The following is a 27,774-nucleotide window of genomic DNA, read 5'->3' as shown; positions in this document are numbered from 1 at the left end:
GAGAGAGAGAGAGGACAGCGGGGAGGGCACTTGCCTTGCACACTCGCAACCTGGGTTGGACTCACAGCATCCCAAATGGTCCCCGAGCCAGGAGAGGCTCCTGAGCACAGAGCCAGGGATAACCCGAGCATCACTGGGTGTGACCCAAAAACGAGAGAGAGAGAGAGAGAGAGAGAGAGAGAGAGAGAGAGAGAGACAGAGAGACAGAGAGACAGAGAGAGACAGAGAGAGAGAGACAGAGAGACAGAGACAGAGACAGAGAGAGACACAGAGACACAGAGAGACAGAGACACAGAGAGACAGAGACAGAGACAGAGAGACAGAGAGAGACACAGAGAAACTGGGACGCTGCCAACTCTTTTCTCTATTCCCAGATGCCTCGTGCCACTCAGCCCCTGGCCTCTCCGGCTCCGCCAGCGTCAGCAGAGGGCAGTGGGCGAGGGGAAGCTTCGAGCCCACGGGCTAAGCGAGGCAGAAAAGCCCTCAGTGGCCTAGAGGGTCCCCCGAGCGCTGCGAGGCCCGGGCGGGCGTGGGGAGGGGCCTGGGAACGGCCCGCTCTTTGTCAGCAGAGCCCTGGAATGTCATCTGTCTTCCATTACGTCCACCTGGGACGCTGCCCCAGCGGCCAGCGCGGGGCTGGAAACTCTCTGGTAATTGACATTGGAGCTGTTTGAAGTTCCTCATTAAGGGCCCCTAAGAAACTCGCTGCAGATGTGGGGGAGAAACGCAGTCACCTGAGGGCTCCGTCCAGGGGAGCCCGAATGCCACGGCGCAGCAAGGAGCCCAGAGGAAGGGGAGGGGTCGGCCGGCCTGCCCCAGGCGGAGACCATCCCTGTCCTCACCCAAGTCGGGGGTCCCAGTGCGTCCAGAATGTTGGGGGTTTTTTGTGCTTTTTTGGGGGGGTCACGCCCGGCGATGCACAGGCGTCACTCCTGGCTCTGCTCTCAGAAATTACCCCTGGCGGTGCTCAGGGGACCATATGAGGATGCTGGGAATCGAACCCCGGTCAGCTGCAAGCAAGGCAAACGCCCTCCCCACTGTGCTGTCGCTCCAGTACCCCCAGAATGTCGTTTCCTTTTTAAAAGCCAGGGTTGGCACGGCAGGTAGGGCAGTTGCTTGCCTTGCATGAACTGACCTGGGTTCGACCCCTAGCACCCCACAGGGTCCCCTGAGCCCCACCAGGAGTGACCCCGAAGCACAGAGCCAGGAGTAAATCCTGAGCACAGCTGGGTGTGGCCCCCAAGCCACAAGAACCACACTTGAAAATGTGCGTGTCAAGGAGGCAGGTGGGGGGGGGGTGGGACCCAGGGGCAAGGGTGGGGGCTGGCGCTGAGAGACCGCGTGCCTGAAACATGGGTACGGGGAGGACGTTTGCCTTCCGTGCAGCCAGCCCGGGTTCAGTCGGCATCCAATCCCCAGGCCTACCGGTGTGATCCCTGAGCACAGACCCAGGAGTCAGCCCTGGGTAGAGCCCCAAAATCATAAACAAGTGCGGGGGTGGGGGAGCAACAGCACAGAGGCAGGGCACTTGCCTCGCTGCGGCTGACCTGGGTCAGTTCCCTGGGACCCCAGCGTGACCCCTGAGCCCAGAGCCAGGAGAAGCCCTGGGGATCACTGACATGACCCAATAAAAATAATTTTATAAAAGGGGCTGGAGCGAGGGGCCGGAGCGATAGCACAGCGGGTAGGGCATTTGCCTTGAACGCGCTGACCCGGGTTCGATCCCCGGCATCCCATATGGTCCCCTGAGCACCGTCAGGAGTAATTCCTGAGTGCAGAGCCAGGAGTAACCCCTGAGCATTGCTGGGTGTGACCCAAAAAGCAAAAAAAAAAAGGGGGGGGCTGGAGCGACAGTACAGAGGGGAGGGCGTTTGCCTTGCACGTGGCTGACCCGGGGTCGATTCCCAGCATCCCATATGGTCCCCCAAGCACTGCCAGGAGTGATTCCTGAGTGCATGAGCCAGGAGTAACCCCTGTGCATCGCTGAGTGTGATTCAAAAAGAACCCCCCCTCAAAAAAAAAACTGAGTTCCAGTAGCTTGGCAGTCACACCCACAAACTGTCCCCATATAATCTCATCAGTGGCCGAGACCCAGAGACTGAAATAAAGCCCCAGGATGTCCTGGGCACGTGGCCGCATTTGTGCCTGGGACCTCTTACACTCTAGCCCACTTGATGTGCCAAACGTCACAGGCATCTGTTTGGGTTTGACACACATGCTTGTAATCTCTTATGCCAGGGCGTAACGGCTCCAGGATGAAATTCAACAATCTTCACGCGCTTTCCTCTTGGGCTGGTGGGAGGTGCACGGGGGTGGGCTTGGTGCTCGGATAGTGGATGTAATGAATCGGGTGCTGTCTCTTCACTCAGCACCGCTCTATCGGGCGATTCCCACAGCTGGGGCACCGGGAGGGGGTGGGGGGGCAGCGGGACATCCCGACAGCAGGGGAGACGTCAGGAGGTAGGGGGTGCGGTAGGGCGGGGGGCAGTGACCGGCTTCTGGGGAGGGCAGCCCCCCAGACCCCCCACTCGGTGGCCAGAACACGGCAGAAGGAAGCCTCAAGCATAGGTTGAGCACTTTTTCCGTTTCCGATGGGCTCCTCACAGCACGGGTCAGGTGGGGCGGGGTGGGGGGGTGGGATACTTAAAAAGGCCCAGGACAACCGACTCCGTCCGTCCTGGACGCCGCCAGACTGCAAGGGGACATTCGCGTCTCCCGTGGCTGGAGCGCCCTCTAGTGCCTCTGCGCCAGAAGTGCACAGGTCGCGGGCTTTTTCCTTTGGAACATTTCCTAACCTGGCCTTGGACGCAAGAGCAAGCGCCCACCCCCCGCCGCCGGGATCACGGTCAGATTTAAGTAAAACGACGAGCGTAAGTGCTTTAAGATAAGCCTGCAGGGCCAGGGAGGCAGGCAGGGCGCCTGCCTGAGGCTGATCCCTGGCACTGCACAAGGCCCCACCAGGAGGGACGCCTGAGCCCAGGGCCAGGAGGAAGCCGAGGCACGACTGGATGTGGCCCCCAAAGCAAATAAAAATAAGGCTGCGTGCTTGTAAAGTGGCACCACGCAGACGTGGGTAACAGTCTAAAGACAGGGGGAGCACGGAAAGGCTTCCCCGGGGGCACTGGTCTGCCTGATGCACGACGGTTTAGCAAGGCAGCACCTGGGTTGAGCCAAGAGAAGAGTCACCCCTGCATCGTGAGGCTAACTGCACTGGCGGCAGCGAGGCCAGCGCCAGGAGGAGGTGTCCTCGACGCGGCTCCATCCGGGGGTCCTGCAAAGGCGCCCTCGGGCCACTGGCCTCCCCGTCCACCCACCGGGCTGGCAGCAGTCTGGCGGACGCCTGACCCCAGGGGGACCTGCGCGGGTTCCTTTCGTACGAACGCAGGCACCCGAGTCGACCCCAAAAGCCAGGCCCGGGGGCCAGAGACACAGCAAGAAGGATGCAGCTGACCCGGGTCCGGTCCCCGGCATCCCCCAGGGTCCCCCAGGGCCCCACCAGGAGGTGATCCCTGAGCACAGAGTCAGGGGTGAGCCCCGACTGCATCACCATCATGTGCGACTCAAAAACCAAAACCAAAAATTAAATTTTCCAAAAGTTGAAAGCTGGGCCAAGAGGATGAGCAGGAGGTTCAGGCTGGCCAGGGTGGGCAGGGGGGGCAGCTGGGGTGCCCGCTCTCCAGAGCCGCTGCCCCCCACACACAGAGAACAGGCAGAGGAGCCCCCAAAAGCACCCACGGGTCTCCGGACACCCCCTCCTCAGAAGGAGATCTGGGCACAAGCGTGAAACAGAGATGCCCACGGCCTCACCCCTGCGAGCTCACCCACGCGCGGGCAGCTGCCGCTGGGCCAGCTCCGAGTCCCCCGCCCCCCACCCCGGGCACGCCTGGACACAGGGGAGCGAGCAACGGTGGTTTCACACAGACCCAGGCGCGTGGGGCAGGGCGGGAGAGAGTCAGAGGGCCAGAGGGCGAGAGCACCACTGGATATGGACCCCTGAAAAGGCAGGAGAGGGGGCCGGAGAGATAGCCCAGGGGGAGAGCGCTGGCATTGCACATGGCTGACCTGGGTTCGAGCCCCAGTCCCCCCGTAGGGTCCCCTGGATCTGCCTGGAGTGATCCTTGAGCACTGACAGGTGTGGCAAATAGTAATAATAACAGCAAGAGAAAGAAGAAATGTGAAGGGGACGGACAGGGAGGGATGGAGGGGAGGGGAGAAGGCAGGAGGCAGGGAGGGAGGCTGGGCTATCTCCACATCACTCAAGGGAGCCGCTTAATTGATAAGCTATAAGACCAGGAACAGCATGAAATAATCTGCTGGAACTACAGTGGACTTTCCTGCCCCCAAGCGGCCTCTCTGGGAGCACAGGAGCCATTTCCTCCGTCATTTCTTTACTGCCGATGGGATTCTAAACCACCGGCCCGCGCAAAGCCAAGAGGAGCGGCCGGTGGAACGGGGCTGGAGAGAGAGGACAGGATGTGGCTCCCGGCACCCCACGGGGGCCCCCGAGCCTGGAAGAAGCCTTGAGCACCGCCGGGGGAGCGCCGGAACGGGCCAGGGACTATCTGGGCTTTCCTCTGAGCAACTGGAGCGGCAGGATTCCCTTCCAGCCGCCGCCGCCCTTCCAGGCAGCTGCTGTCCGAGCCGTGAGTGGAGCCGCACGCCCCCTAGTGGAGGCTGGGCAGGCGGCAGGAAACCCCTCTCAGACCCCTCTGGGAAGCCGGGGCAGCACGGGAAGACCAGAACAGGGACCAGAACAGGAAATATGCTGGCAACGAAGAAACAAAACCGTCTCTGGCCATGGCCAGGCCGGAGCTATTTACAGCGGATGGGGCATCTGCCTTGCGCGCGGCCGAGCCGGGTTCGATTCCTGGCATCCCATATGGTCCCCCGACCCCACTTCGGGCCCCAGGACCCTTTATGGTCCCCGAGCACCGCCAAGGAGTGATTCCTGAGCGCAGAGCCAGGAGTAAGCCCTGAGCATCACTAGGTGTGGCCCCCAAACAAACTAATAATAATTATAATAATTACTGAAAATAAATTATTATTGGCAAGATTATAGGTTACAAAGTTATTTTTCCAACATACCAACAGTGAATAATTAGAATTTAAAATATGGGGCTGGAGCGATAGCACAGCAGGTAGGGCGGTTGCCTTGCATACTGCTGTCCCGGGTTCGATCCCCAGCATCCCATATGGTCCCCTGAGCACTGCCAGGAGTAATTCCTGAGTGCAGAGCCAGGAGTAACCCCTGTGCATCACCGGACGTGACCCAAAAAGCAAAAAAAAAAAAAAAAAAATAGACGTAGGGCCAAGTGATAGGACAGCAGGTAGGGCGTTTATACTAAACAAAGTACAGTGGGGTCAGCCCTGCAGTTGGCTGACCAGGGTTCGATCCCTGGTATCCCATATATATGGTCCCCAAGCACAGCCAGGAGTGATTTCTGAGTACAGAGCTAGGAGTAACCCCTGAGCATTGCTGGGTGTGACCCAAAAACCAAAGAAAAAGAAAAGCGAGCAAGCAAGCAGCCCTTATAAGAAGTACCACCCCCCAAATGACACGTCTAGGTAAAACTCCAACAAAACATTTATAAGATGTATGTATACTCAGGGTCCTAATAAACTCTGCTGAAAGAAATAAAGATGTGGGGCAAGAGCGTTAGTACAGCAGGGAGGGTTTTGCCTTGCATGTGGCTGATCTAGGTTCAATCCTGGGCACCCCACAGGGTTCCCCAACCACTGCCAGGAGTAACCCCTGAGCATCCCCAAGTGGGGCCCAAAAACAAGTAACAAAAGAAAAAGAAAGAAACAAAGGTTAAAATGAATGGAGGGGCTGGAGCAGTAGCACACTGGGGAGGGCATTTGCCTTACATGCAGCCGACCCAGGTTCGATCCCCAGCATCCCATAGGGTCCCCCGAACACCGCCAGGAGTAATTCCTGAGTGCAGAGCCAGGAGTAACCCCTGTGCATTGCCGGGTGTGACCCAAAAGTCCTAAATAAATAAATAAATAAAACGAATGGAGTGAGATTCTGTGCCCAAGGTCTGGGACAGTCCATAGCATTAAAATGTCAATTTTTCCCAACTTAGATCCAACACAATGTCAATAAATGCGCAGCAAGCTAGTTCACAAATACGGGGCGAAAAAAGAAAGTTTATATAGAATATTTATTCTCTACAGAAGACTCAAGTACTCAGAGTAGCCAACACAACGTACCAGAAGGAGCCCGTCCCTCTCCAGCCCCCTGTCTGCCCACCGTTTACACGGGCCCGTCACAGCCCAATCTCCACAGGCATGACTGCTGCGGGTGGCTCAGTCCCCAGCTGGCAACCGGAGCCTTTCAGAACCCCTGGCAGGTCCCGGCCCTGCCCGCCAGCCCACACCCGAAGTCCTCCGACAGTTTTGGTTTTGTTTTGTTTCGGTGGAGTGTGTGTGTGTGTGTGTGTGTGTGTGTGTGTGTGTGTGTGTGTTGTGTGTGTGAGGGGGGAGTTACACCTGACGATGCTCAGGGGTTACTCCTGGCTCTGCACTCAAGAATTAATCCTGGGCCGGAGCGATAGCACAGCGGGCAGGGCATTTGCCTTGCACGCGGCGACCCGGGTTCGATTCCCAGCATCCCATATGGTCCCCTGAGCACCGCCAGGGCTAATTCCTGAGTGTAGAGCCAGGAGTGACCCCTGTGAATCGCCGGGTGTGACCCAAAAAGAAATAAAAAAGCAAACAGAATTAATCCTGGGATGCTTTGGGGACCGTGTGGGATGCCGGGGAGTGGACCCAGGTCATCTGCGAGCATGCAAGCGCCCTGCCCACCGTGCTCTCTCCCGACCACCGTGAGTCTCTATATACAATACCAAAGGCAGGGGGCTGGGAGGCAGCACAGGGGGGCACAGTGCCTGCCTTGCACATGGCCGACCCAGGTTCCCCCAGGTGTGGCCCCCAAACCAAACCAAACCAAACCACTAAAAGCAGAATCTAAGAAAGAAAATAAAAAAGTAGCTTGGTCTGGCTTCATTAAAACTAGAAACGCATGTGAAGGGCGGGGCGGGCCAGAGAAACCAAGCAGGGATAGAGGCGTGTGCAGGGTGCGGCTGGCCCAGTCTGGTCCCCAGAGCCCCATGGTGCCCCAAGATCAAGTGGGAGTGACCCCCGAGCTCGGGGCCCCGAGCAATGGCAGGTGGCTCCCAGCCCCTAAAAGAGTCGTGCTGAGAGAATGAGAAGAGGAGCCGCAGATGACAGGAAGTAGCTGCAGAACCCGCAGCCGGCCAGTGCCTGGAAACAAAGCAGTAAGGCAAGAACAAGCCACTTGATGGGGCTGGAGCGATAGCACAGCGGGGAGGGCGTTTGCCCTGCACGCAGCCGATCCGGGTTCGATTCCCAGCATCCCATATGGTCCCCTGAGCACCGCCAGGAGTAATTCCTGAGATCCAGGAGTAACCCCTGTGCATTGCTGGGTCACACAGCATTGCTGGGTGTGACCCAGAAAAAGAAAAAAAAAAAAAAAGAACAAGCCACTTGAGACGCGCACGGCCCCCGCGGCCTCCCGAGCGAGAACACACACGGCGAGGCACCGACAGCGGCTGTCCTTAGAGAACCAGAACTGGGAGGGAAAACAAATGACTATGCAAGCAGCAGAGGGTTCGAGGCCTGGAGCTTGACCCCGGGGGCCGCCCACATGCCATGACTATGGGCTCTCGGGAACTCTGCTGTTGGGCACAGACAGATGTGCGTGAGCACTGCAGCCAGGAGTACAACACCTCCCACCCACCCCCGCCACAAGCACATGTGTGAGCACCCCCGACACTACCCTTCACACACAGACACACACATACTACAATCAGAAGGGCTGCGAGCACCACGACGGAAGAGTGTGGGGCCCAGGGAGCACGTGTGCCCGCAACACACCCAAACACAGCAACAAAGGTGTGGGAGGGGGTCACGGCAAAAGGAAATGACAGCCTACCGCCCCTGAATGGCCAGGGCAGAGAGACAGGACAGCGGGTAGGGGCTTGCCTTGCTGGATCCAAGTTGGACCCCCAGTACCACAGACAGTCCCCTGAGCACCACTGGAGTGATTCCTGAGTCAGAGTCAAAAGTCAGCCCTGAGCACCACCGGGTGGGGCCCAAAACTCTAAATAAATATAGACAAATGAAACAGCTAATGGAGGAGGCCAGGAAATAGTCCAGTGGATACGGCACTGGCCTTGCACGCAGCTCACCCAGGTTGGCTCTCCGGCTCCCTAGATGGTTCCCCAGGCCCCCTGGGCACAGAACCAGCAGTAAGCCCTGAGCACTCATGGATGAGCCCCCAAACAATAAACAAACACAAAGAATGGCTACAGATACTCTTAGACGCCTGCAAGCGTTGGGAACAACAGAAGCGTCTTCACCGAGGAGCGGCCGCGGCCCCGACTCTGGAGGGCCCAGCGGGTTCCAAGAGAGCCAAGTGTAGGCCTCTCCAGAGGCAGCGGCCAGGCCACTCACCCAGCGGCCCCGGACACCGAGACCCACATGAGACCCGCAAAACCCAGCAGCAACCGAAGTAGCTCTCCCAGTAAGCAACACTAGTCGGCCAGGGAAGAAAGTGAGTTATCAGGTCACAGAGGCGGGAGGACCAGCAGGATGACGGAGAGCAGGACCAGTCTCAAGAGTCCACCTGCTGGGCAGCAGCAATCACGAGGCACCCTGGGGAGGGCCCGGCTGACTGGGATATGATGGGGCCTGGCCCTGAGTCTGGAGGAGCATCGAGAAACAGGTGACGCAGAGGTCCTGTAGGACAGACACGTGACGGCGTGCCTTTACCCAAGTCACAGTGCACAAGCCAAAGGAGGGACACGAACAGAAACGGTTTCAGACAATGATCTCCGGGCCAGAGTGGTAGGACAGAGGGGAAGGCATGTGTTTGCTTTGCATGCGGCTGACCCGGGTTCAGGCAGGCACCCCAGAGGGCCCCTCCCCCCCCCCCCCGAGCCCACCAGGAGTGATCCCTGAGCGCAGAGCCAGGAGGAAGCCCTGAGCACCGCTGGGCCCCTAACAATCACTCATCTGCGAGGTACGGGGAGCCCGGGCCAGAATGCGACCCTGGCAAGATAATCTGGGTTCCAAAGGGATGGGAGCGCCGTGGAGGGAACGCGGGAGAAGCTGTAGCTGCGATGACGGAGAAGTGAGCCTCCTGGCAGTCCCGAGTTCCAATTGTCAACCCACAGAGACGGGTCTAACAATTCAGATACCGCCACATGTACGCACACACGTCAAGGGACACTGAACAATTAAATGAGGGATGGCAGATGGTACGAGCCAGGTTGCTCACTGTTGGAGCGAAAATTTATAAGTAAGCAAGTGGAAGGGGCTGCGATGATGCGCGTGGCAGAGGGCGGGAAAGTGGAGGCAGCGGGAACGTGAGTCTCTGATGAGCCGTGCAGATGGCTACACATGGAAATATTTATAGATGTGTGTGTACACACGGGCTACTCGTCACAAAGGCTGCTCCGCTGTCCAGCTGGGAGGACCTCAGGGAACAGACACCCTCAGCAGCGGCGCCCCCGGGAGTCGGGGGCATTCACGTAGACGGAGTAGCAGCCGCAGAGATTAGCAGGGCTGGAGGTGAGACGGACAGGAAAACAGCCGGGACAGCAGTGCCCAGGTCCGGAACGGTCTCTGCAGCCAGCCCTGCGCAGGGGCCAGAAGAGTGAGAAGGCCAACGGCCAGAGCAGGGAGCAGCCCAGCTGGCGCGAGAGCCAAGAGGACTCCCCGCTCTGCATCTGAGCTAACACGGGCATCTCTGCGGCTCCACGGGGCTGTGGGTCACAGGCTCTGGGCACTCCTGGTGGCCCTGACAGCCTGCCCAGGTGGGTCAAGGAGCCAGTGTACTAAGGGGTGGAGGAGAGCATGGTGAGCACTGGAAGAGGGGTGTGTGTGTGTGTGTGTGTGTGTGTGTGTGTGTGTGTACAAACGGTCACATACCTGTGGTCCAAAAGCTCATGGTGAGGACTGGAACAGGGTGTGTGTGTATATGTGTGTGTGTGTCAGGGTGTGTGTGTGTGTGTGTGTGTGTGTATACAAACGGTCACATACCTGTGGTCCAAAAGCTCATGGTGAGCACTGAAGGAGGGTGTGTGTGTGTACAAACGGTCACATAGGAGGGTGTGTGTGTATGTATACAAACAGTCACATACGAGGGTGTGTGTGTGTGTGTGTGTGTGTGTGTGTACAAACAGTCACATACCTGTGGTCCAAAAGCTCATGGTGAGCACTGGAACAGGGTGTGTGTGTAATGTGTGTGTGTGTCAGGGTGTGTGTGTGTGTGTGTGTGTGTGTGTGTGTACAAACGGTCACGGCACCTGTGGCCCAAAAGCTCGCCCCTTTTATAGCGCAGACACAGAACATTCTGGAAGTTCCTCCAGCAATACTTTCAGCAGCCCTTCCCGTTTCAGAGTCCGGCAGCCTGTTCGCAGCGAGCGGGGCACACGTTGGGCTGGCACGGCAGGTGACCAGAGATGTCAAAAGTGCCCGCCCAGGATCCCGACTTCACTTCTGAACCCAACAACGTCGCCCCTCCAGGTCGCTGGGCCTGGAGACTCAGTTTCCTCGTCTCTATGAACAAGCCCTGGCCTTCCCCACGCCGTGGGCGCGGGACCCAAGGGCGGGTGACACGCACGCGTGTGCTCGGGCGCGGGGACAGGGCACACGCACGCATCTGCGCCAGCACCAGCGCCAGCGCAGGCCGGCCGGGCGGTTTGCAAAGTGCGGTCCTCGGCCCCGCGGGCGGCTCTGCATCTGCGCGGGCACCGGGCTGCCCTGGACAGCCTGAGACCCGCGGACCTGAGGCCCCGGCGCCCCGGTGAAACCAGGGGGGCTGTCAGAGCGACACACTCTCCTGCACGGTCTGGGGAGGAACGCAGCGATCCCCCCTCCGTCCCCCGGTCGGTGCCACTTGTGCGTGCTTCTAAACGTGTGAACGGCTCGATCGCCCTAAGCGACGGCTCCGGCGGGTAAGGGGGGGTGACGGCGCGGCCGGGGAGCCGCGATTGCGCGCGGGCTGCGCGTGTGCCGGGCCCGACGCGGTCCTCGCCCCGGCCCGGCGAGGGTCCCCTGCAGCGCGGGGACGACCTTGGCCCGGGCGTCCGGGCACACGTGCTCCCTCCCGGCCGGGGCTCGCGCGGTGGGCCGCGGGCGCTGAGCCGCGGTGGGCCCTGAGCGAGCCCGGGGGGCACTGGGGAACTGCACTCACAGCCTGGGCAGCGCCGCCGCCGCCGCCGCCGCCGCCGCCGCCGCCGCCGCCGCACGCGCCGCCCTCCGCAGCAGACGCAGCGCCATCTTCCCCGCGCAGACCACGCCCCCGGCACGCCCATCGGCGCGGGGACACGCCTCCAGACACGCCCCCGCCGCGGCTAGCCGGCCCCAGAGCCGGATAGCCCCGCCCCGCCCCGACTAGCTACGCCCCTTCCCCTATGGCCCCGCCCCGCCCTGCTAGCCACGCCCCTCCTCGGCTGGTCTCGCCACGCGCAGCCCCGCCTGTGCCACGCCCCTATTACTCAACGCCCGGCTCTGTCCCCTGCTCTCTGCGTCCTCACCTCACGGCGCACGCCCCTGCCTTACTTAGAGTTCGGTGTATCTTTTCCCTTCCCCTTAATTTTTTTTTAAATTTTTTAGATTTATTTAAAAAAATTTTATTAGTGAGGTACAGTTACAGACTTATAAAGTTTTGCCCTCGCGTTTCAGTTATACAATGGTCGAGTGCCCCATCCCTCCACCAGTGCTCATTTTCTACCACCAATGGTCTCAGCATCCCTCCCACCATCCCCACCTCGTCCTCCCCTCTCCCTTTTATTTTTATTATTTAAAAAAAGTTTTTTGGGGGGCCGGAGCGATAGCACAGCGGGTAGGGCGTTTGCCTTGCACGCGGCCGACCCGGGTTCAATCCCTGGCATCCCATATGGTCCCCCAAGCACCGCCAGGAGTGATTCCTGAGTGCAGAGACAGGAGTAACCCCTGAGCATTGCTGGGTGTGACCCAAAAAGCAAAAAAAAAAAAAAAGTTTTTTGGGGGGCGCTGGAGCAATAGCACAGCGGGTAGGGCGTTTGCCTTGCACATGGCTGACCAGGGTTCGATTCCCAGCATCCCATATGGTCCCCTGAGCATTGCCAGGAGTAATTCCTGAGTGCAGAGCCAGCCAATTTTTTTTTGTTTGTTTTGCTTTTTGGGTCTCATCTGGTGATGCTCAGGGGATACTCCTGGCTCTGCACTCAGGAATCACTCCTGGCATTGTTCAGGGGACCATATGGGATGCCCGGGATGAAACCCTGGTCGGCTGCGTACAAGGCAAGAGCTCTATTTGCTGTACTGTCCCTCTGGCCTCTTACTATTATTATTATTTTTACATTTAAATGCCATGATATACAAAGTTGTTCATGATGCACTTGTTTCAGACATATGTTTCCAACACCAATCCCACCACCATTGTGACCTTCCCGCCACCAATGTCCCCAGTTTCCCAAGCACACCCACCACATCACACACACACACACACAGACACATACACACACACACCACATCACACACACACTCTCTCCACTTAGCAGGCATAAACAACTTTTTTTTCATATTGCTTGTTGCAACTAAAATCACTGTATCACTCTAGCACAGTGGGTAGGGCGTTTGCCTTACAAGCAGCCGACCCGGGTTTGATTCCTCCGCCCCTCTCAGAGAGCCCAGCAAGCTACCGAGAGTATCCCACCTGCACCGCAGAGCCTGGCAAGCTAACCATGGCATATTCGATATGCCAAAAACAGTAACAACAAGTCTCACAATGGAGACGTTACTGGTGCCTGCTCGAGCAAATCGATGAGCAACGAGATGGCAGTGCTACAGTGATTTTGTGGCAACAAATGGCAAATAGAATGATCAGAAACTAGGTCAGTAAAACTAAATTTAAAAAAAAAAAAAACCTCAATGTGTGATCACTGTGATATCTCACAAGGGTGTTAGAGACGTCATCCAGGATCCACTGAGCTGGTTGAAACTTCGGGGCTAGCATTTTTGCTCACTGAGCTTGGTGCAATTATCCATCAAATTTGGTGTGTTCCTACTGGGTTTAGCTCCAGTCCTTCCTTCCCTTCTGTTGCAGAGGGAGGGAAGACAGCAGGAGAAGTGGGGCACTGAGGGGTTGTTTTTCTGTTGATAAATTCAGCTACTCATCCTTCTGTGGTTTGCTGTTGTGTGTTGTTGTTGTTGTATTGTTTTAGTTTTGTTGGGCAGGGGGGCAGTGCCTGGAGTCAAACTGGGGAGTTTAGCGTTTACCAAGCACGCAACTTAACCAACCTGGACCTCTATACTATCTCTACAGCCCCTTCATTTTGTATTTGAGAGATCCTACAGGCCAGACCACATTTTCTGGGGATTTCTTAATTTCTGCTGTTAAAATGTTTCATAAATGCGCTTCAACACCAGCATGCCTGAGTCCACAGTCCCTGCATTCGGGAGATGTTTCTACCAGGACTGTGCTCAGAACTGCTCTGGACAGCTTTCTGAGCCAGAGGATCATTGCTGAAGGCTCAGGCAGCAAACGACTCCCTGCGAAATCCCTCCTGCCAGTTGCAGCACATCTGACTCTCCTGACTTACAGTGGGGAGAGCCTGGGGATTGCAACAGAGTTACTAACCCCGAGACATTGGATGAGTTCCCTACGTTCTTCCTGTGCTTTGGTAGTTTTCACTTCATTGGGCTGTCAGAAGGATGGAGTGATCGATCCGTTATTTCACAAGAGCTTAAAACCTTACCTGGAGGGGGGGTAGGGCTGGAGCAATAGCACAGTGGGTAGTGCGTTTGCCTTGCACTCGGCCGACCAGGGTTCGATTCCCAGCATACCATATAGTCCCCTGAGCACCGCCAGGGGTAATTCCTGAGTGTAGAGCCAGGAGTGACTCCTGTGCATCGCCAGGTGTGACCCCAAAAGAAAAAAAAATAATAAAACCTTACCTTGGGGGTGAAGAGATAGCACAATGGGCAGGGCGCTGACACAGGGTTCACCTGGATTCAATCCCTGGCACCCCAATGGTCCCTGGAGCTGCCAGAAGTCATCCCTGCCAGCAGAGAACTCAGTTGAGCCAGGAATAATACTGCCAGGTGGAGCACAAAAATCCAGAAATTTTTTTTAAAAAAGGAAAAGCAAAGCCTTTCCTGGCCCAGAACAGGTGAGTGGGGCGTTAGTTACTTCTCGTCATCATCGATGCTTTGCTTCCTTTCTAAAACCCTTTATTGGCTTCTCATGGAAAGATGTGGAATAAAACCTGAAGGCCTCACTTTGTCAGGCGCCCCGAGCTCTTCAACCCTCCCTCAGACCCATGTCTTCTTCCTGGGGTACTGTACTAGGTACTACCCACTGCACTGTTTCCACTGCTTAAATACAAAAGAGAGAGACAGAGACAGAGAGAGACAGAGACCGGGAGAGAGAGAGAGAGAGAGAGAGAGAGAGAGAGAGAGAGAGAGAGAGAGAGAGAAAGAGAGAGAGAGAGAGAGAGAGAGAGAGAGAGAGAGAGAGAGAGAGAGAGAGAGAGAGAGAGAGAATAGAAAGCGCGTTCAGGGGCCAGAGAGATAGTACAACTGGCAAGTCGCTTACCTTGCATGCAGCCAACCCAAGTGGTCCCAGCTTTTTTCCATATGGTCCCCTGGTCCCCTCTAGGAGTTATCTCTTGAGCACAGAGACTGATCAAGCACTGAGTACTGCCAGGTGTGCCCCACCTCCCCGAAAAGAACAGACTTCAAGAGTATGTCTCAGTAAGACCAGGCCCCTCTTAGTGGCAGTGACTCAAGGAGCTGGAACACACGACTTGCATGTAGGAAGCCCAGATCTGGCACCACATGATCCCAAGCACTGCCAGGGAGTAACCCCCAAAACAAATGAAAGAATGTGCCTCGGGGCTGGAGCAATAGCACAGCGGGTAGAGTGTTTGCCTTGCATGCGGCCGACCCGAGTTCGATTCCCAGCATCCCATATGGTCCCCTGAGCACCGCCAGGGGTAATTCTTGAGTGCAGAGCCAGGAATAACCCCCGTGCATTGCCAGGTGTGACCCAAAAAGCAAAAAAAAAAAAAAATAGAATGTGCCTCAAGGTCTTGTGAGTAACTAATAAAAGCAAGTTGCAAATACACAGAGCAAGGTCAGATAGGACACCAGGGAGGGTGCTTGCCTTGCATGCACTCAGTTGACCCAGGTTCAATCCAGGCATCCCATAGGGTCCCTTGAATACCACCAAGAGTGATTCCTGAGTGCAGAGCCAGGAGTAACCCCTGAGCACTGCCAGAAGTGATTCCTGAGCACAGAGCCAGGAGTAACCCCTGAGCACTGCCAGAAGTGATTCCTGAGCACAGAGCCAGGAGTCAGCCCTGAGCATCGCCAGGACCAAAGATCACCTGTGGGTGATTCCTCCCACTGTCTGCTCTGTTCGTCCATCTGACTGGTCAGCGCAGATACACTCACCCCCCAGACTTTGCTCTAACCGTCTCGTGGTGACTGCCCCCTTGGCCACCCCATTCAGAGCCAGCCACGTCCACCTGCGGTGACATTGGGGCAGGAGGGTGCCGTCTGGAGATTTGGAAGGTGGGTGGGGGGAAAGCAGGCGCCACCAGCACTGGGGGCCTCTGGGGGCCCGGAGGTGGGTGGGCTCGGCCCCCTCACAAGGCGCAAGTGCCTGAGCAGATCTCAACGATGACACGCACGGCCCCTCCCTGTCTCCACTCGGCCAACCCCAACAGCGGTGGGGGTGGCCCCTAGCCCGAAGCTACATCCGCGTGAAATCCCGACGGTGCGCCGTGGGGACCTCAGGGGAGCTGAAATGAGGGGGCGCCCACCCGCAGAGTGTGTGGCTCCTGTATGAGGTCAGAGGCGGCTGTCGGGGCCCAGGGAGAGGGGTGGGGACTTGGTGTTCTGAGGGTGCTGGCGCTGAGTTCTTGCTTGGGGAGGTGTGAGGGTTGTGCTGGGGGGGCGGAGGGAGCAAGCCAAGCACCTAAATGTCCTGGGTCTTCTTCACCGTGACTGAAAAGGGTCAGTTTGGGGGATCCCAAGCAGGGCCCGTCTGCGAGTCTCCGCTACCCAGGCCTGGGGTTGGTGGTCAGACACTGCGGTGTCCAGGCCTCCCAGGCCCCTTGGCAGCGCTGGGGAAGGCCAGGGACGCACCTGGAGACGCCCAGGAGCTGATGGGGTGCCGGGCACGGGCCAGGCTGGGTACACGCAGGGCAAGTGCCCTTGCACCTGCACTCTCTCCCGGCCCCTTGCAAACGGCATGCTACATTTCACCGTGAGGAAAAAACACTCAGGCTCCCCGCCCAGACGAGAACCGGAGCGGCCACACGCACGGAACGGCTCCCCTGCTCCTTAAGGACTATGATCCTGGAGGGCTACTAATCACTTTGGGCACCCAGCGGCTCTTACAGAAATGCATCTAGACTGTGACCTGAGCTGCAACCCCAGGCTGCCTGGGGAGGGGGAAGGTTTTCCTCTATCGGCCTTGTCTTTTGGTGACTTCTGGCAGAAATCTCTCTGGACTTAATTACTAAAATATCAGAAACCCAAAACCGCGTGGCCGCTGTTGTAGCTGCACGAGCTCATATAATCTTCACGCTCAGCAATGGAAAACAAATTATCAAGTGATGCCTTTTCAGCAGCTTTGATTGTTGGGGGAAAATTCCAAATAATAATAGTGAGTTCTCTGTTGAAATATTGAATGTACTCAAAGTATAGAGAGTAAAGTGAAGATCATTAGCCACTCAGGTGGGAGGGGGCGAGTGGGAGGGGGCTATATCGGGGTTCTTGGTGGTGGAACGTGTGCACTGGTGAAGGGATGAGGGTTTGATCATTATATGACTGAGACCTAAACCTGAAAGCTTTGTAACTTTTTTCACAGTGATTCAATAAAGTAAAAATTAAAACAAACAAAAAAAATGAACAAAATTTAGAGGAGGGAGATAGCACAGCAGGGAGGGTATTTGCATACGTGGGCCCAGTTTCAATCCCAGCATTCCATATGGTACCCTGGGCAACACCAGGAGTGATCCCTTACTGAGCATCGCCAGGTGTAGGAAAGAGAAGGAAAGAAAGAAAGAAAAGAAAGAAAGAAAGGAAAGAAAGAAAGAAAGAAAGAAAGAAAGAAAGAAAGAAAGAAAGAAAGAAAGAAAGAAAGAAAGAAAGAAAGAAAGAAAGAAAGAAGAAGAAAGAAAGAAAAGAAAGAAAGAAAGAAGAAAGAAAGAGAAAGAAGGAAGGAAGGAAGGAAGGAAGGAAGGAAGGAAGGAAGGAAGGAAGGAAGGAAGGAAGGAAGGAAGGAAGGAAGGAAGGAAGGAAGGAAGATAATAAAATCCTAGAGAGAAGTTATTTGGGTCAGAAAGATGGTACAGGGGCTGGAGCGATAGCACAGCGAGTAGAGCTTTTGCCTTGCACGCGGCTGACTTGGTTCGATTCCCAGCATCCCATATGGTCCCCCGAGCACCGGCAGGAGTGATTCCTGAGTGCAGAGCCAGGAGTAACCCCTGAGTATCGCCGGGTGTGACCCAAAAAGCGAAAAAAGAAAAAAAAGAAAGATGGTACAGGAAAGTTGCTTGCTCTACTCGTGGTCAATATCAGTTCGACCCCAGCACCACACCACATGTGGTCTCCGCAGCCCCTCCGGGATTGCGTGATCCCTGAGCACAGAGCCAGGAGTAAGCCCTGAGCACTGCCGGGGGGTGTGGCCCAAACCCACCCCCGCCCCACGCCCCGCCATAATCTAGCCGAGCTTCTCCCCATGAGAGCTCAGCTGACAGCCCAGCCCTGCGGGGTGCGGCTGCCTCGAGCAACCATTCTTCTGTCGGGACCCATTAGGAAAACGCAGCGGCCGCGTCCCTTTGTTCCGGGCACCAAAGACCCTCCAGCCCCGTGCGCGTCCCCCCGCCTGTGCGCCTCGCAGCGAGGCGGCTCGTTCTCCCCCAAGTCTCAAAGGCAGGGGTGCCCGCGAGGCTGCCGGCCGACTTCAGAGGCGCCCGCGGGGGCGGCGCATCGGGGGTCCTGCGGGGGGCCGCCGGCTGCGCCCCGACGCGCGCAAACCCGTGCGCTCAGCTCCCCGCGGGCGCCGCCTTTGATGCCCGAGGCTTCTGTCTGGCCTCCTCTGGGCGCGCCGGGGGAGGCGCTCAGATTTAGGCCAAATGCAGAATAAGTAGCGAGCACCTGGCGCACCTGCCGGCGTCCCGGTTCCGTCTAGAGGAGCCGTGGACCGCGCCGTGCGCTGCACCCCAGGATGCAACCAAGACCCCTGCCCGATCCCGCCGCTGAAACGGGGCGCAGCGGGCCCCTGGCGCCCGCCGGCGGGGCAGCGGCCTTGACCATGTGGGGGGGGAGGGAGGGGGAATGGGGTCCCAGCCCTTGTCAATGAGTCCTAGTTCATGGGCGTCGGTGTGACGTCTCTGTTGAATGTAACCCCTCCCCGAAGAAGCGCTCTTAGCCTAGCTCGTGGCGGATGCTCAAGCCAGAGTGTTTTGGGTTTTTTTTGGGTCACACCTGGCGATGCACAGGGGTTATTCCTGATTCCTGGCTCATGCACTCAGAAATTACTTCTGGCAGTGCTCAGAGGACTGTATGGGATGCTGGGAATCAACCCGGGTCGGCCGCATGCAAGGCAAACGCCCTACCCGCTGTGCTGTTGCTCCAGCCCCAAGCTAGAGTGTTTTATCTCCAGGCCTCCCTGTTGGAAATTATTCTTTCAGAGACCAGAGCAGGTAGGACGTCTGCCCTGGTTTGATTTCCAGCGCCCCATATGGTCCCCTGAGCACCACCAGGAGTAATCCCTCAGTGCAGAGTCAGGAGTGACCCTCGGGCTCGACCGCTTGTGGCCCCCAAAGCGAAAGAACAAAACAGAAAGATTATTCGGTCATTCTCTTTGTATGCAAAGAATTACCTTAATTGCTGGTTCTTGCTTTATGTTTGTTGGTTTTGATTTTGGTTTGAGAGCCACACCCGGCAGTGCTCATGGCTTACTCCTGACGCTGTGCTCAGGGATCACTCCCTGGTGGGCTTGGGGGACCATATTAGGGGCCAGAGATTGTGCAAGACAAATGTCCTACCCACTATTGCTCTAGCCCCTCTAATGTTTTGGTTTATTTTTGGGGCTTGGGGCACTCCAGGCTGAGTCAGGGCTTACTCCTAGATCTGCACCTCAGGGTCTGTATGCAATGCCAGGCTGGAATCAGGGTCTGCATGGGGAGAGCCTTGCTCCGCTGGGCTCTTCTCCGCCATGGCTGCTGTCGTAAAGTGACTAGACGGCGGTCGAGTGAATGATGCCCCTCCCTTTGGGAGCCCAGGAAAGGGGCCACTCTGCAGAGAAGCCTCCATCTCCTCGACCTACTGTTGAATAAGAAAAATACTCACGGACCGGAGTGATAGTACAGCAGGTAAGGCACTTGTCCTGCACACAACTGACCCGGGTTCGATCCCTGGCATCCCATGGGGTCCCCCAGCACTGCCAGGAGTGAGAAGTAACTTCGATGCACTGCGGGGTGTGGCCCACCCCCCCAAATCTGCTTAGTGTCCCCCCCCAAATTCACCTTCTTCCAGCAAACAGGGTGTGGCTTCCGGGTCACCTAGTACCACCTCCTGGATTGTTCCAGAACCCCTCAGGAGGGGGCATCACCCATTCCCCAGCATGAGGAGATGATTTCTGACTGTTGTTTGAAAAGAGCAGGGCTGTGGTTTCCACCTCACCGTAGCCGCGATAAGGATCTGATCGCCCATGCAAAGAAAAGCCTTCTCAGGAGCATCTCTGCTCACAGACCAGGCCTCTGGGTGCATCTGGGTGCTGGGGCTACTCCCCTGAGCTCAGCTCCTGTATGCAAAGCACCGGACCCTTTGAGCTGCCTGCCCGGCCGGCAGACCATGCGGGAAGAACTCACAAATAGGGACTGGAAAGAGAAAGAGAGGGGCCGGGTGTGGCTCAGCTAAACAGCTCTGGCTTTGCATGGGTGAGGCCCTGGATTTGATGCCTGGAGCAGCATGCGCACACACACACACACACACATGCATGCACACACACATGTACACACACACATACACACACACAAAGAGCAAGGAGGAAGAGAAAGGAGCTGGGAGGAGGCAGAACGAGAAGGAGGAGGAAGAAGAGGAAGAAGAGAAGATGGAGGAGGAGGAGGAAGAGGAAAGAAGAAGGAGAAAACAGAGGAGGAAGTAGAGGAGAGAGAGGAGGAGGAAATGGGAGGAGAAGAGTGAGGAGGAGAAATTGGAAGAGGCGAGAGATGGTGGAGAGAGAAGAGGAAGGAGAGGAAATGGAGAGGGAGGAGGAGATGGAGGAAGAGAAGGAGGAGATGGGGAAGGAGAGGAAATGGAAGAGATGAAGGAGGAAGAGAGGGAGGAGAGAGAGGAGAGGAGAGGGAGGAGGAGGAGGAAGCGGAGGAAGAGGAAGATCAGGAGCGGGAAGTGGCGGAGGGAAGGAGGAGCAGGAGATAGAAGCAGGAGCCGTGCTCCCCTCCATGGTGCTGTGGATCCCTCACCCGACCTGCGGAACCTCCTGCTCCACCTCTGCGCGTGGACGGCCGGACACCGCTGCCCGGGCCACCTCTGTGCCTGGGTTTGGGCTCACACACTCAGGTTCCTGCCTGTGCTCCCAGGCGGGCCGGCTTGTGTGCCTGTGTGTGCCTGACCCACTGGGTGCAGTGGCCTCTCGAAGGGGCCTCTCGAAGGCCCCCACAAGAGGACCGCTAGCCGGCCCCACTGTTGCCCGTGTCCTGTCCCCTGGCCGGCCAGACCTCTGATTTGAGGAGTATCCCCGGAACCCTGAGCCTTTCAGGAGCAGCAAATCCCGCCTGCTTGTTGATCACAGGTGATGCTGGTAACACATACGTAGCTTTCTCTTTCTCCCTTTCGCAACAGGAGCTGAACTTGGTTCACCCTGATAGAGCACCCTGGGGCTTACCTCGTGCCTTGTGCCTTGTGCCCTGCCCTCAGCCCACCCGGCCAGAAATGGCCTTGACACATTTTTCCCCCCAAAGGGACCTTCTAATAATATAAGAACCTCGTAAGTGTTCAGAGTGCTTCTCCAAGCACTTCTCCCTCTTAGGCTGTTTGAGGACATATTGAAAGAAAAGGTCAAAGCAAGTATTTTTTGTGTGTGTGTGTGGGGGGGGGAAGGTGAGCCAAAGCTACTGGTGCTCAGAGCTTACTCGTGACTCTGTGCTCAGGGCTGATTCCCAAAGGGGTTGGGAAACATGTGGTGATGGGTTTTGAATCTGGCTCAGCACGTGCAAGGCTCTGGCCCGACCCACTGTCCGATCTCTCTGGTTCCAAGAAGGTCAAGTTGTCAAATAGCTCATTTTATTTTATTATTATTATTATTATTATTGCTTTTTGGGTCACACCTGGCTATGCAGGGGTTACTCCTGGCTCTACACTCAGGAATTACTCCTGGCGGTGCTCAGGGGACCATATGGGATGCTGGGAATCAAACTCGGGTCAGCCGCATGCAAGGCAAACGCCCTACCCACCGTGCTATTGCTCCAGCCCAAATAGCTCATTTTAAACATCTTTACTTATTCTTTTGTTTTTAGAGTCCCAGCTGGCAGTGCCCAGGAGCGACTGGGCCACACGGGACGCGGAGCTAGAACCCAGATGTGCCAATGGAAGTCAAGGCCCTACTCACTGAATTATAGCCCCAAATAGCTCTATTTCTGTATTTAAAAAAAATTTTTTTTTGTCATACGTGGTGGTACTCAGGGCTCACTCCTATAGGTGCTCAGGGACTATATGTGGGCAGAGACGCAAGCTGGGGTTAGCCACTCACAAGGCGAGTGCTCTGTGCTATCTCTCAAGCCCTAAAAATATTTTTAAGTAGGGACTACCCTTGTGGGCTGATAGGACAGCAGGTAGGGCACTTGCCTTTCATGTAGCTGACCCGGGTTCGATTGCAGCATCCGTAAGCTCACCAGGAGTGATCCCTGAGCACAGAGCCAGGAGTAAGTCCCAAGCATTGCAGAATGTGCCCTCCTCGCAAAAAGGACCACCTTGGGCGATGTCTTGGGTGCCCAGGGCCTTGTATGTGCAAAGCATGTGCTTCCCACTGGAGTTTGACCAACCCCTATTTCTCCGCTTAGAAACTGTCGTTGAGTAGTTTTTGGTAATAATTGATGTTCTTTTTTTTTTTTCTTTTTGGGTCACACCCGGCAATGCACAGGGGTTACTCCTGGCTCATGCACTCAGGAATTACTCCTGGCAGTGCTCAGGGCATCATATGGGATGCTGGGAATCGAACCTGAGTCGGCCGAGTGCAAGGCAAACGCCCTACCTGCTGTGCTATTGCTCCAGCCCCAATAATAGATGTTCTTTAGAGACCAACCAAAACACCTGAAAATAAATAACTGGGGGCATGAGGAGAAAGTTAACCTTCAAAGGGAATTGCTAATATTCTGATGTCAGTTTCACGTAGACATTTCTCTGAGTATCTCTACATAGATCAACATATACATTTCATCTTTTCGCTTTGAGCTCACAGCCAGCATTGCCAGGGGTCACTCCCACTGGGGCCCAGGCAACCACAGTGCCAAGGGTGAAGCCCCGTCAGTAGTGCTCAGGGCAAACATCTTACCACTGCACCACCTGTCCTCCCCACACACACATTTCAGCAAGAATAATATGCATGCAGGGGCTGGAGCGATAGCACAGTGGGTAGGGCGTTTGCCTTGCACGCGGCCGACCCGGGTTCGATTCCCACCATCCCATATGGTCCCCTGAGGACCGCCAGGGGTAATTTCTGAGTGCAGAGCCAGGAGTGACTCCTGTGCATCACCAGGTGTGACCCAAAAAAGAAAAAAAAAAAAGAATAACATGCATTCATTCTGCTTTACAAGTTGCCTTTCTCCTCTCAGTGAATCCAAGAATGTGTAATCACAGTGTAAATAAGTGAGCACGTAGCGGCGTGTCTCTCTTGCCCGCCACGTGCTTTGGTGGCCATGAGCCGCTTCCCTACCTTGGCCTGCAGCCGCCACCAGCAGACGCAGGAAGGAGGGAACAGGGCCGCCAGGCTGGCTGGTGATCGGTCGCTGTTTATTCCATTCCCCCCACTCGCCTGTTCCAGTCTCACTAAGGTCCCCAGTCCCGTCTCCTCCTGTCCCTCATGCTAATCTCTCCCACGCCTTGGTCTTGCACCAAACCTCCAAGCACCCCAGGTAGCAGCTACGCCCAGGTGAGGTAGCACAGTCGACCTCTGAAAGCCCTTCCCTCCATAGGGCAAAGAGCTCCTGCAGCTAGGAGGGTCTCTCAAGGGCGAAATGCCATCTAGGGGTGTGTTTCTCCTCTCCTTAGTCCAACAACCATTTAAACATTCACCCTAATTCTACTTCTTAATAATATTAGTCATTTTGCATGGACACAGGAAGAGATACATTGAGCTCGTAGGGTGGCTCTCCTGGGGACGTCTCGCTATAGATCCCAGACTACAGTGCTCAGGCCAGATTAGTCTTTCCTAACCCTAGCAGGGTCCTAATCCCATTGTTACTCTTTGGATCATGACAGAATTCCTCCATGACCATGCTCTTAACTTATAGTTAAGTGTTACAGCTCTTGGCCTGGCCCGTTTTGATGCCAGGGTAGCTCACAGCTTGCCCTGGGTCCATCCAGTCTCTTGTCAAGACCCTGCTTTGGGGTGCCAGGAATTAAGGGCAACTGAGGCTTAAGTCGAGAAAACAGATGCCCAGGAGTGAATATTACTTCGAGTCAATTAACTCCCAAGTTACAAAAGCATAGTATTAACTGTCTTCCTGTGTCTATAAAAAAAAAAGGACATTGCTCTAAAGTAACTATTCAAAGGACCTAAGGAGAAGAGAAAAGCAATATTTACAAGTTAACAGGGTCTGATTAGGAGATAAAGGTGGTTGACCAGTTGGGGAAGCAGAGCACAAAGAAAGAGTTTACAAATAAACATAGAGGAATGGGAGCACTGTGATGGGAGTAACCCAATAAACCTAAGCTCCCTGTGGCCAGGGAGAAAGGACAAACCAATGTTACCTATGCTAGAACAGTTATCTTAGATCATTTTGTCTAATCCCAACATACTTGAATATTCAGACTTTTGTAGAAAGGAAACAAAATTACAGAGATGCAAAATCCCACAAGAAAGTTCAAAGAAGGCCTTTGAGGACAAGCTCTGACAGGCTGGAGAGATAGGACAGCGGGCAGCAAGTTTGCCTTGCACGCGGCTGCCCCAGATTCGACCCCTGGCATCCCATATTGACCCCCAAGTAATTCCTGAGTGCACAGTTGGGAGTAATCCCTGAACATTACCAGGTGTGGCCTCCCAAAAAGAAAAGAAAAGGAAACACACACACACACACACACACACACACACACACACACAATCAAGCCAGCTGTGAAGGTGAATTCAGAGGAATAGGATGTTAGTTTCTTCTGACTCCAAGTTTTTCACCATGGTATCACTGTATCACTCTCACTGTATCACTGTCATCCCGTTGCTCATCAATTTGCTCAAGCGGGCACCAGTAACATCTCCACTGTGAGCTGGAGTGATAGCACAGCGGATAGGGCATTTGCCTTGCAGGCGGCCAACCCGGGTTCGATTCCTCTATCCCTCTCTGAGAGCCCAGCAAGCTACCGAGAGTATCCCACCAGTATGGCAGAGCCTGGCAAGCTACCCGTGACATATTTGATATGCCGAAAACAGTAACAACAAGTCTTTAACCCTGGTAAACTTCGAAAATATTTGTCATGCCAGAGATGCTTTCTACCAATACAGCTGTGAAATTCTCTCATACAAGCTCAAGCTTCAAGCCTGCAATATCTAGTTTTTACTTCTTTTTTTACTTTAAGCTTTTAATTTAACTTATTGACCCGGTATTTTTGCTGCCTCCATTGCTAGAATCAAATCATTATACTTTTCAAAAGCATTCCTTTAACCTGAGGTCAAGCAAATGTGACATATGAGGAAGTTATAAATAGCCTGAAATCTAGAACAGCTCTAACCCTGATGTATTTTATCTAAATTTTTATAACTTTGAAGTTTGCTGAATACAGAGAGAACGCGGGGCTTTCATTTTACCAGCCAGAGAAATCACACACAAAAATAGAACAAAAAAAAAAAAAAAGGCCTTCCTTCTCCTTTCTGTGGACAACCTCTCCATCCAAAAACCAGATTGGTGGGTACAACTCACGCTGAGAAAATAAACCGTTGTTTACTGAGAAAAAATTTTCTTGAGATTGTTTCCCTGAAGGGAAAAAAAAAAATCTTAAGAAGCTCTGACAACTTTATTTTCAGAGGAAAATTGCTGGGCATTCATCTATTCATTTACTTAGGGTTTGGGGCGCCAGACCCCCGGGGGGCTAGGGGAGACCCCGCATGGCGCTCAGGGGGCTGTGTGGAAGTGTCTCCCTCTTGTGCTCCCTTTCCTGCTCCTTACAGATTTATCCGTGGACGATGGGCCTCTCCTGCCCCTGGCAGTGACTGCTCCTCGCTCCGGGCCCAGGAGGGATCCTGGTGGTGCCGGGGACTGAGCCAGGGTCAGCCTCGCCCTGTGCTGTCTCTCTCGGCCCGTATTTCTTTAGTGAAGGCCTCGGTGACCAGTGCAGCCGTACGGTGCCTCAGTTTCTGGTGTGTGAGACAGGACAGCCGGGCGGTGCGGTGCTGTGTGGCCTGCAGTGGGAATGTACTCGGGCCTCCAGCACTGCAGGCTGCTCCCCGGCTCCGCTGCCTTTCCCAGGGCCCCCGTGTCCCAGACACTCTGGAGCAGTCCAGAGCGTGGCGCTTGCTGGGGACACAGAGAGCCACGTGGGGCAGAGCAAGACCGGGACCAGGGCTCTGGACTCGCCTCTGCGTGAGGAAGGCAGAGTCAGTGGCCGGAACGCCACCCTCCTCCGCACCCACACCCTCGCCGGCACCCGAGGGACAGAGAGCGTCTCCCGGGCCCTGGACTTGAAACCTGAGAGATGACCGCATCAGCTCTGCTCACTGCTCTGCCCGCCCCTCGCCCTGATGGCCTGGCAGAGCCCCTGAGCTGGAGGAGAGACCTTCACCCCCACGCCAAGCAGCGCTGCAGGCCTGCAGGAAAAGACAAAGCGGGCCTAGACAGAAGCGCCAGTGGGCACAGGACTCCTCGCCAATCTTCGCTGCCTATGACCCCCACCCCCTGCTTCAAAGGGGATGCCTGCCCCCCTGCACCCGTCACACAAAAGATTGCCCTTCCCTCGACCCACCCTCGGCGCCATCTTGCCACATTCAACAGAGAAGCGGCCAGGCATTCTGATGAGCAACGCGGCCGGAGAAATGCTCCGGACCCAAAACCGGGCCAACAACACCGGGGAGCCGGACGGAGGAGGTGCAGCCAGCACACCTTCTCCAGGTGGAGCCCTGGTGACACTGAGCAGCAACTATCACGGCTCCGGGATTCGGGACTGGGACACATCCGAGCCGCACATCTGACCTTTTCTAAAACCTGAAAACATACAATCTTTTATTTTATTTTTATTTTTATTTTTATTTTTTTTTTTGCTTTTTGGGTCACACCTGGTGATGCACAGGGGTTATTCCTGGCTCTGCACTCAGGAATTACCCCTGGCGGTGCTCAGGGGACCATATGGGATGCTGGGATTCGAACCTGGGTTGGCCGCGTGCAAGGCAAACGCCCTACCCGCTGTGCTATCACTCCAGCCCCACATACAATCTTTTAATGGAAAACTAATTATCAAATGCTTCCTTAGTAGGGCTATCTTGTTTGGGGGTATAGCTCCCACAACAATAGTGAGTTTTGTGTTGAAATATGGAACGTAATCAAGGTAAAGAGAAAATGAAGTGAAATTCATCAGTTATACAGTTGGGGTGGAGGGTGGGGGCGGGGGTATACTAGGGATTTTGGTGGTGGAATATGGGCACTGGTGAAGGGATGGTGTTTGAATACTGTATAACTGAGACATAAACCTGAGAACTTTGTAACTTTCCACATGGTGATAAAATTTAAAAAATTAAAAAAAAAAAGATTGCCCTTGCCCTTGCCCTTGGAGCTGTTCTTTTTTATTTTATTTTATTTTTTTCCTTTTTGGGTCACACCCGGTGATGCACAGGGGTTACTCCTGGCTCATGCACTCAGGAATTACCTCTGGTGGTGTTTAGAGGGCCCTATGGGATGCTGGGAATTGAACCCGGGTTGGGTCGCGTCCAAGGAAAATGCCCTACCCACTGGGTTATTGATCCAGCCCCGGAGCTGTTCTTGGGGTCATCTGGCTCACCAGCTTGGTTGAGGTGCTTTAGGGGTCACTGAAATGCTCCCCACTCCTGGCTATCTTGCTCGCATGACTGTTCAGTTGCAGGGCTCACTCCAGGGTCATAGACTTGTAGCAGGACTCACATACACCTGACCCTGTGTGGGGTTCACATGCTCCGTTTCAGCACCTGGCGTCCTACACGGGAATGAATGCAGCATGCAAGGGCACATACGTGAGCCAAGGCATGTAGGCATGGATGAATGAAAGGGATGCATGCAGGAATGAATCAATGCATGCAGGAATCAATCGATGCACATAGGAATGAACACATGTACACAGTAATGAATGGTACATGCAGGAACGCTTGAATGTATGCAGGAATAAACATGTGCACACAGTAACGAATGGTGCATGCATGGATGCGTGCAGGAATGGACTAATGCACACAGGAATAAACACATGAAGACAGTAATGAATGGTGCATGCAGAAATGAATGAATGCATCGAGCGTGCGGGAGTGAACAATGCTGCCATGTAAGAATCAAT

At 55.3% G+C, this 27,774-nt stretch overlaps 1 protein-coding gene across 1 annotated transcript in view; it reads right to left on the bottom strand.

Annotated features, from left to right (window-relative positions):
- CLYBL (citramalyl-CoA lyase) overlaps positions 1 to 11,328 on the bottom strand; it is a 156,521-nt gene extending 145,193 nt beyond the window's left edge. The window contains exon 1 of the mRNA XM_055119956.1: positions 11,225 to 11,328. Within this exon, the coding sequence (XP_054975931.1) occupies positions 11,225 to 11,310 (86 nt within the window). The 5' untranslated portion in view covers positions 11,311 to 11,328. The remainder of the gene's footprint in view (positions 1 to 11,224) is intronic.
- Between the last annotated feature and the right edge of the window lie 16,446 nt (positions 11,329 to 27,774).

Source organism: Sorex araneus, chromosome 1 (assembly GCF_027595985.1).
Source record: "Sorex araneus isolate mSorAra2 chromosome 1, mSorAra2.pri, whole genome shotgun sequence".
Lineage (NCBI taxonomy): Eukaryota > Metazoa > Chordata > Mammalia > Eulipotyphla > Soricidae > Sorex > Sorex araneus.
This window is presented reverse-complemented; position numbering and strand designations above follow the sequence as displayed.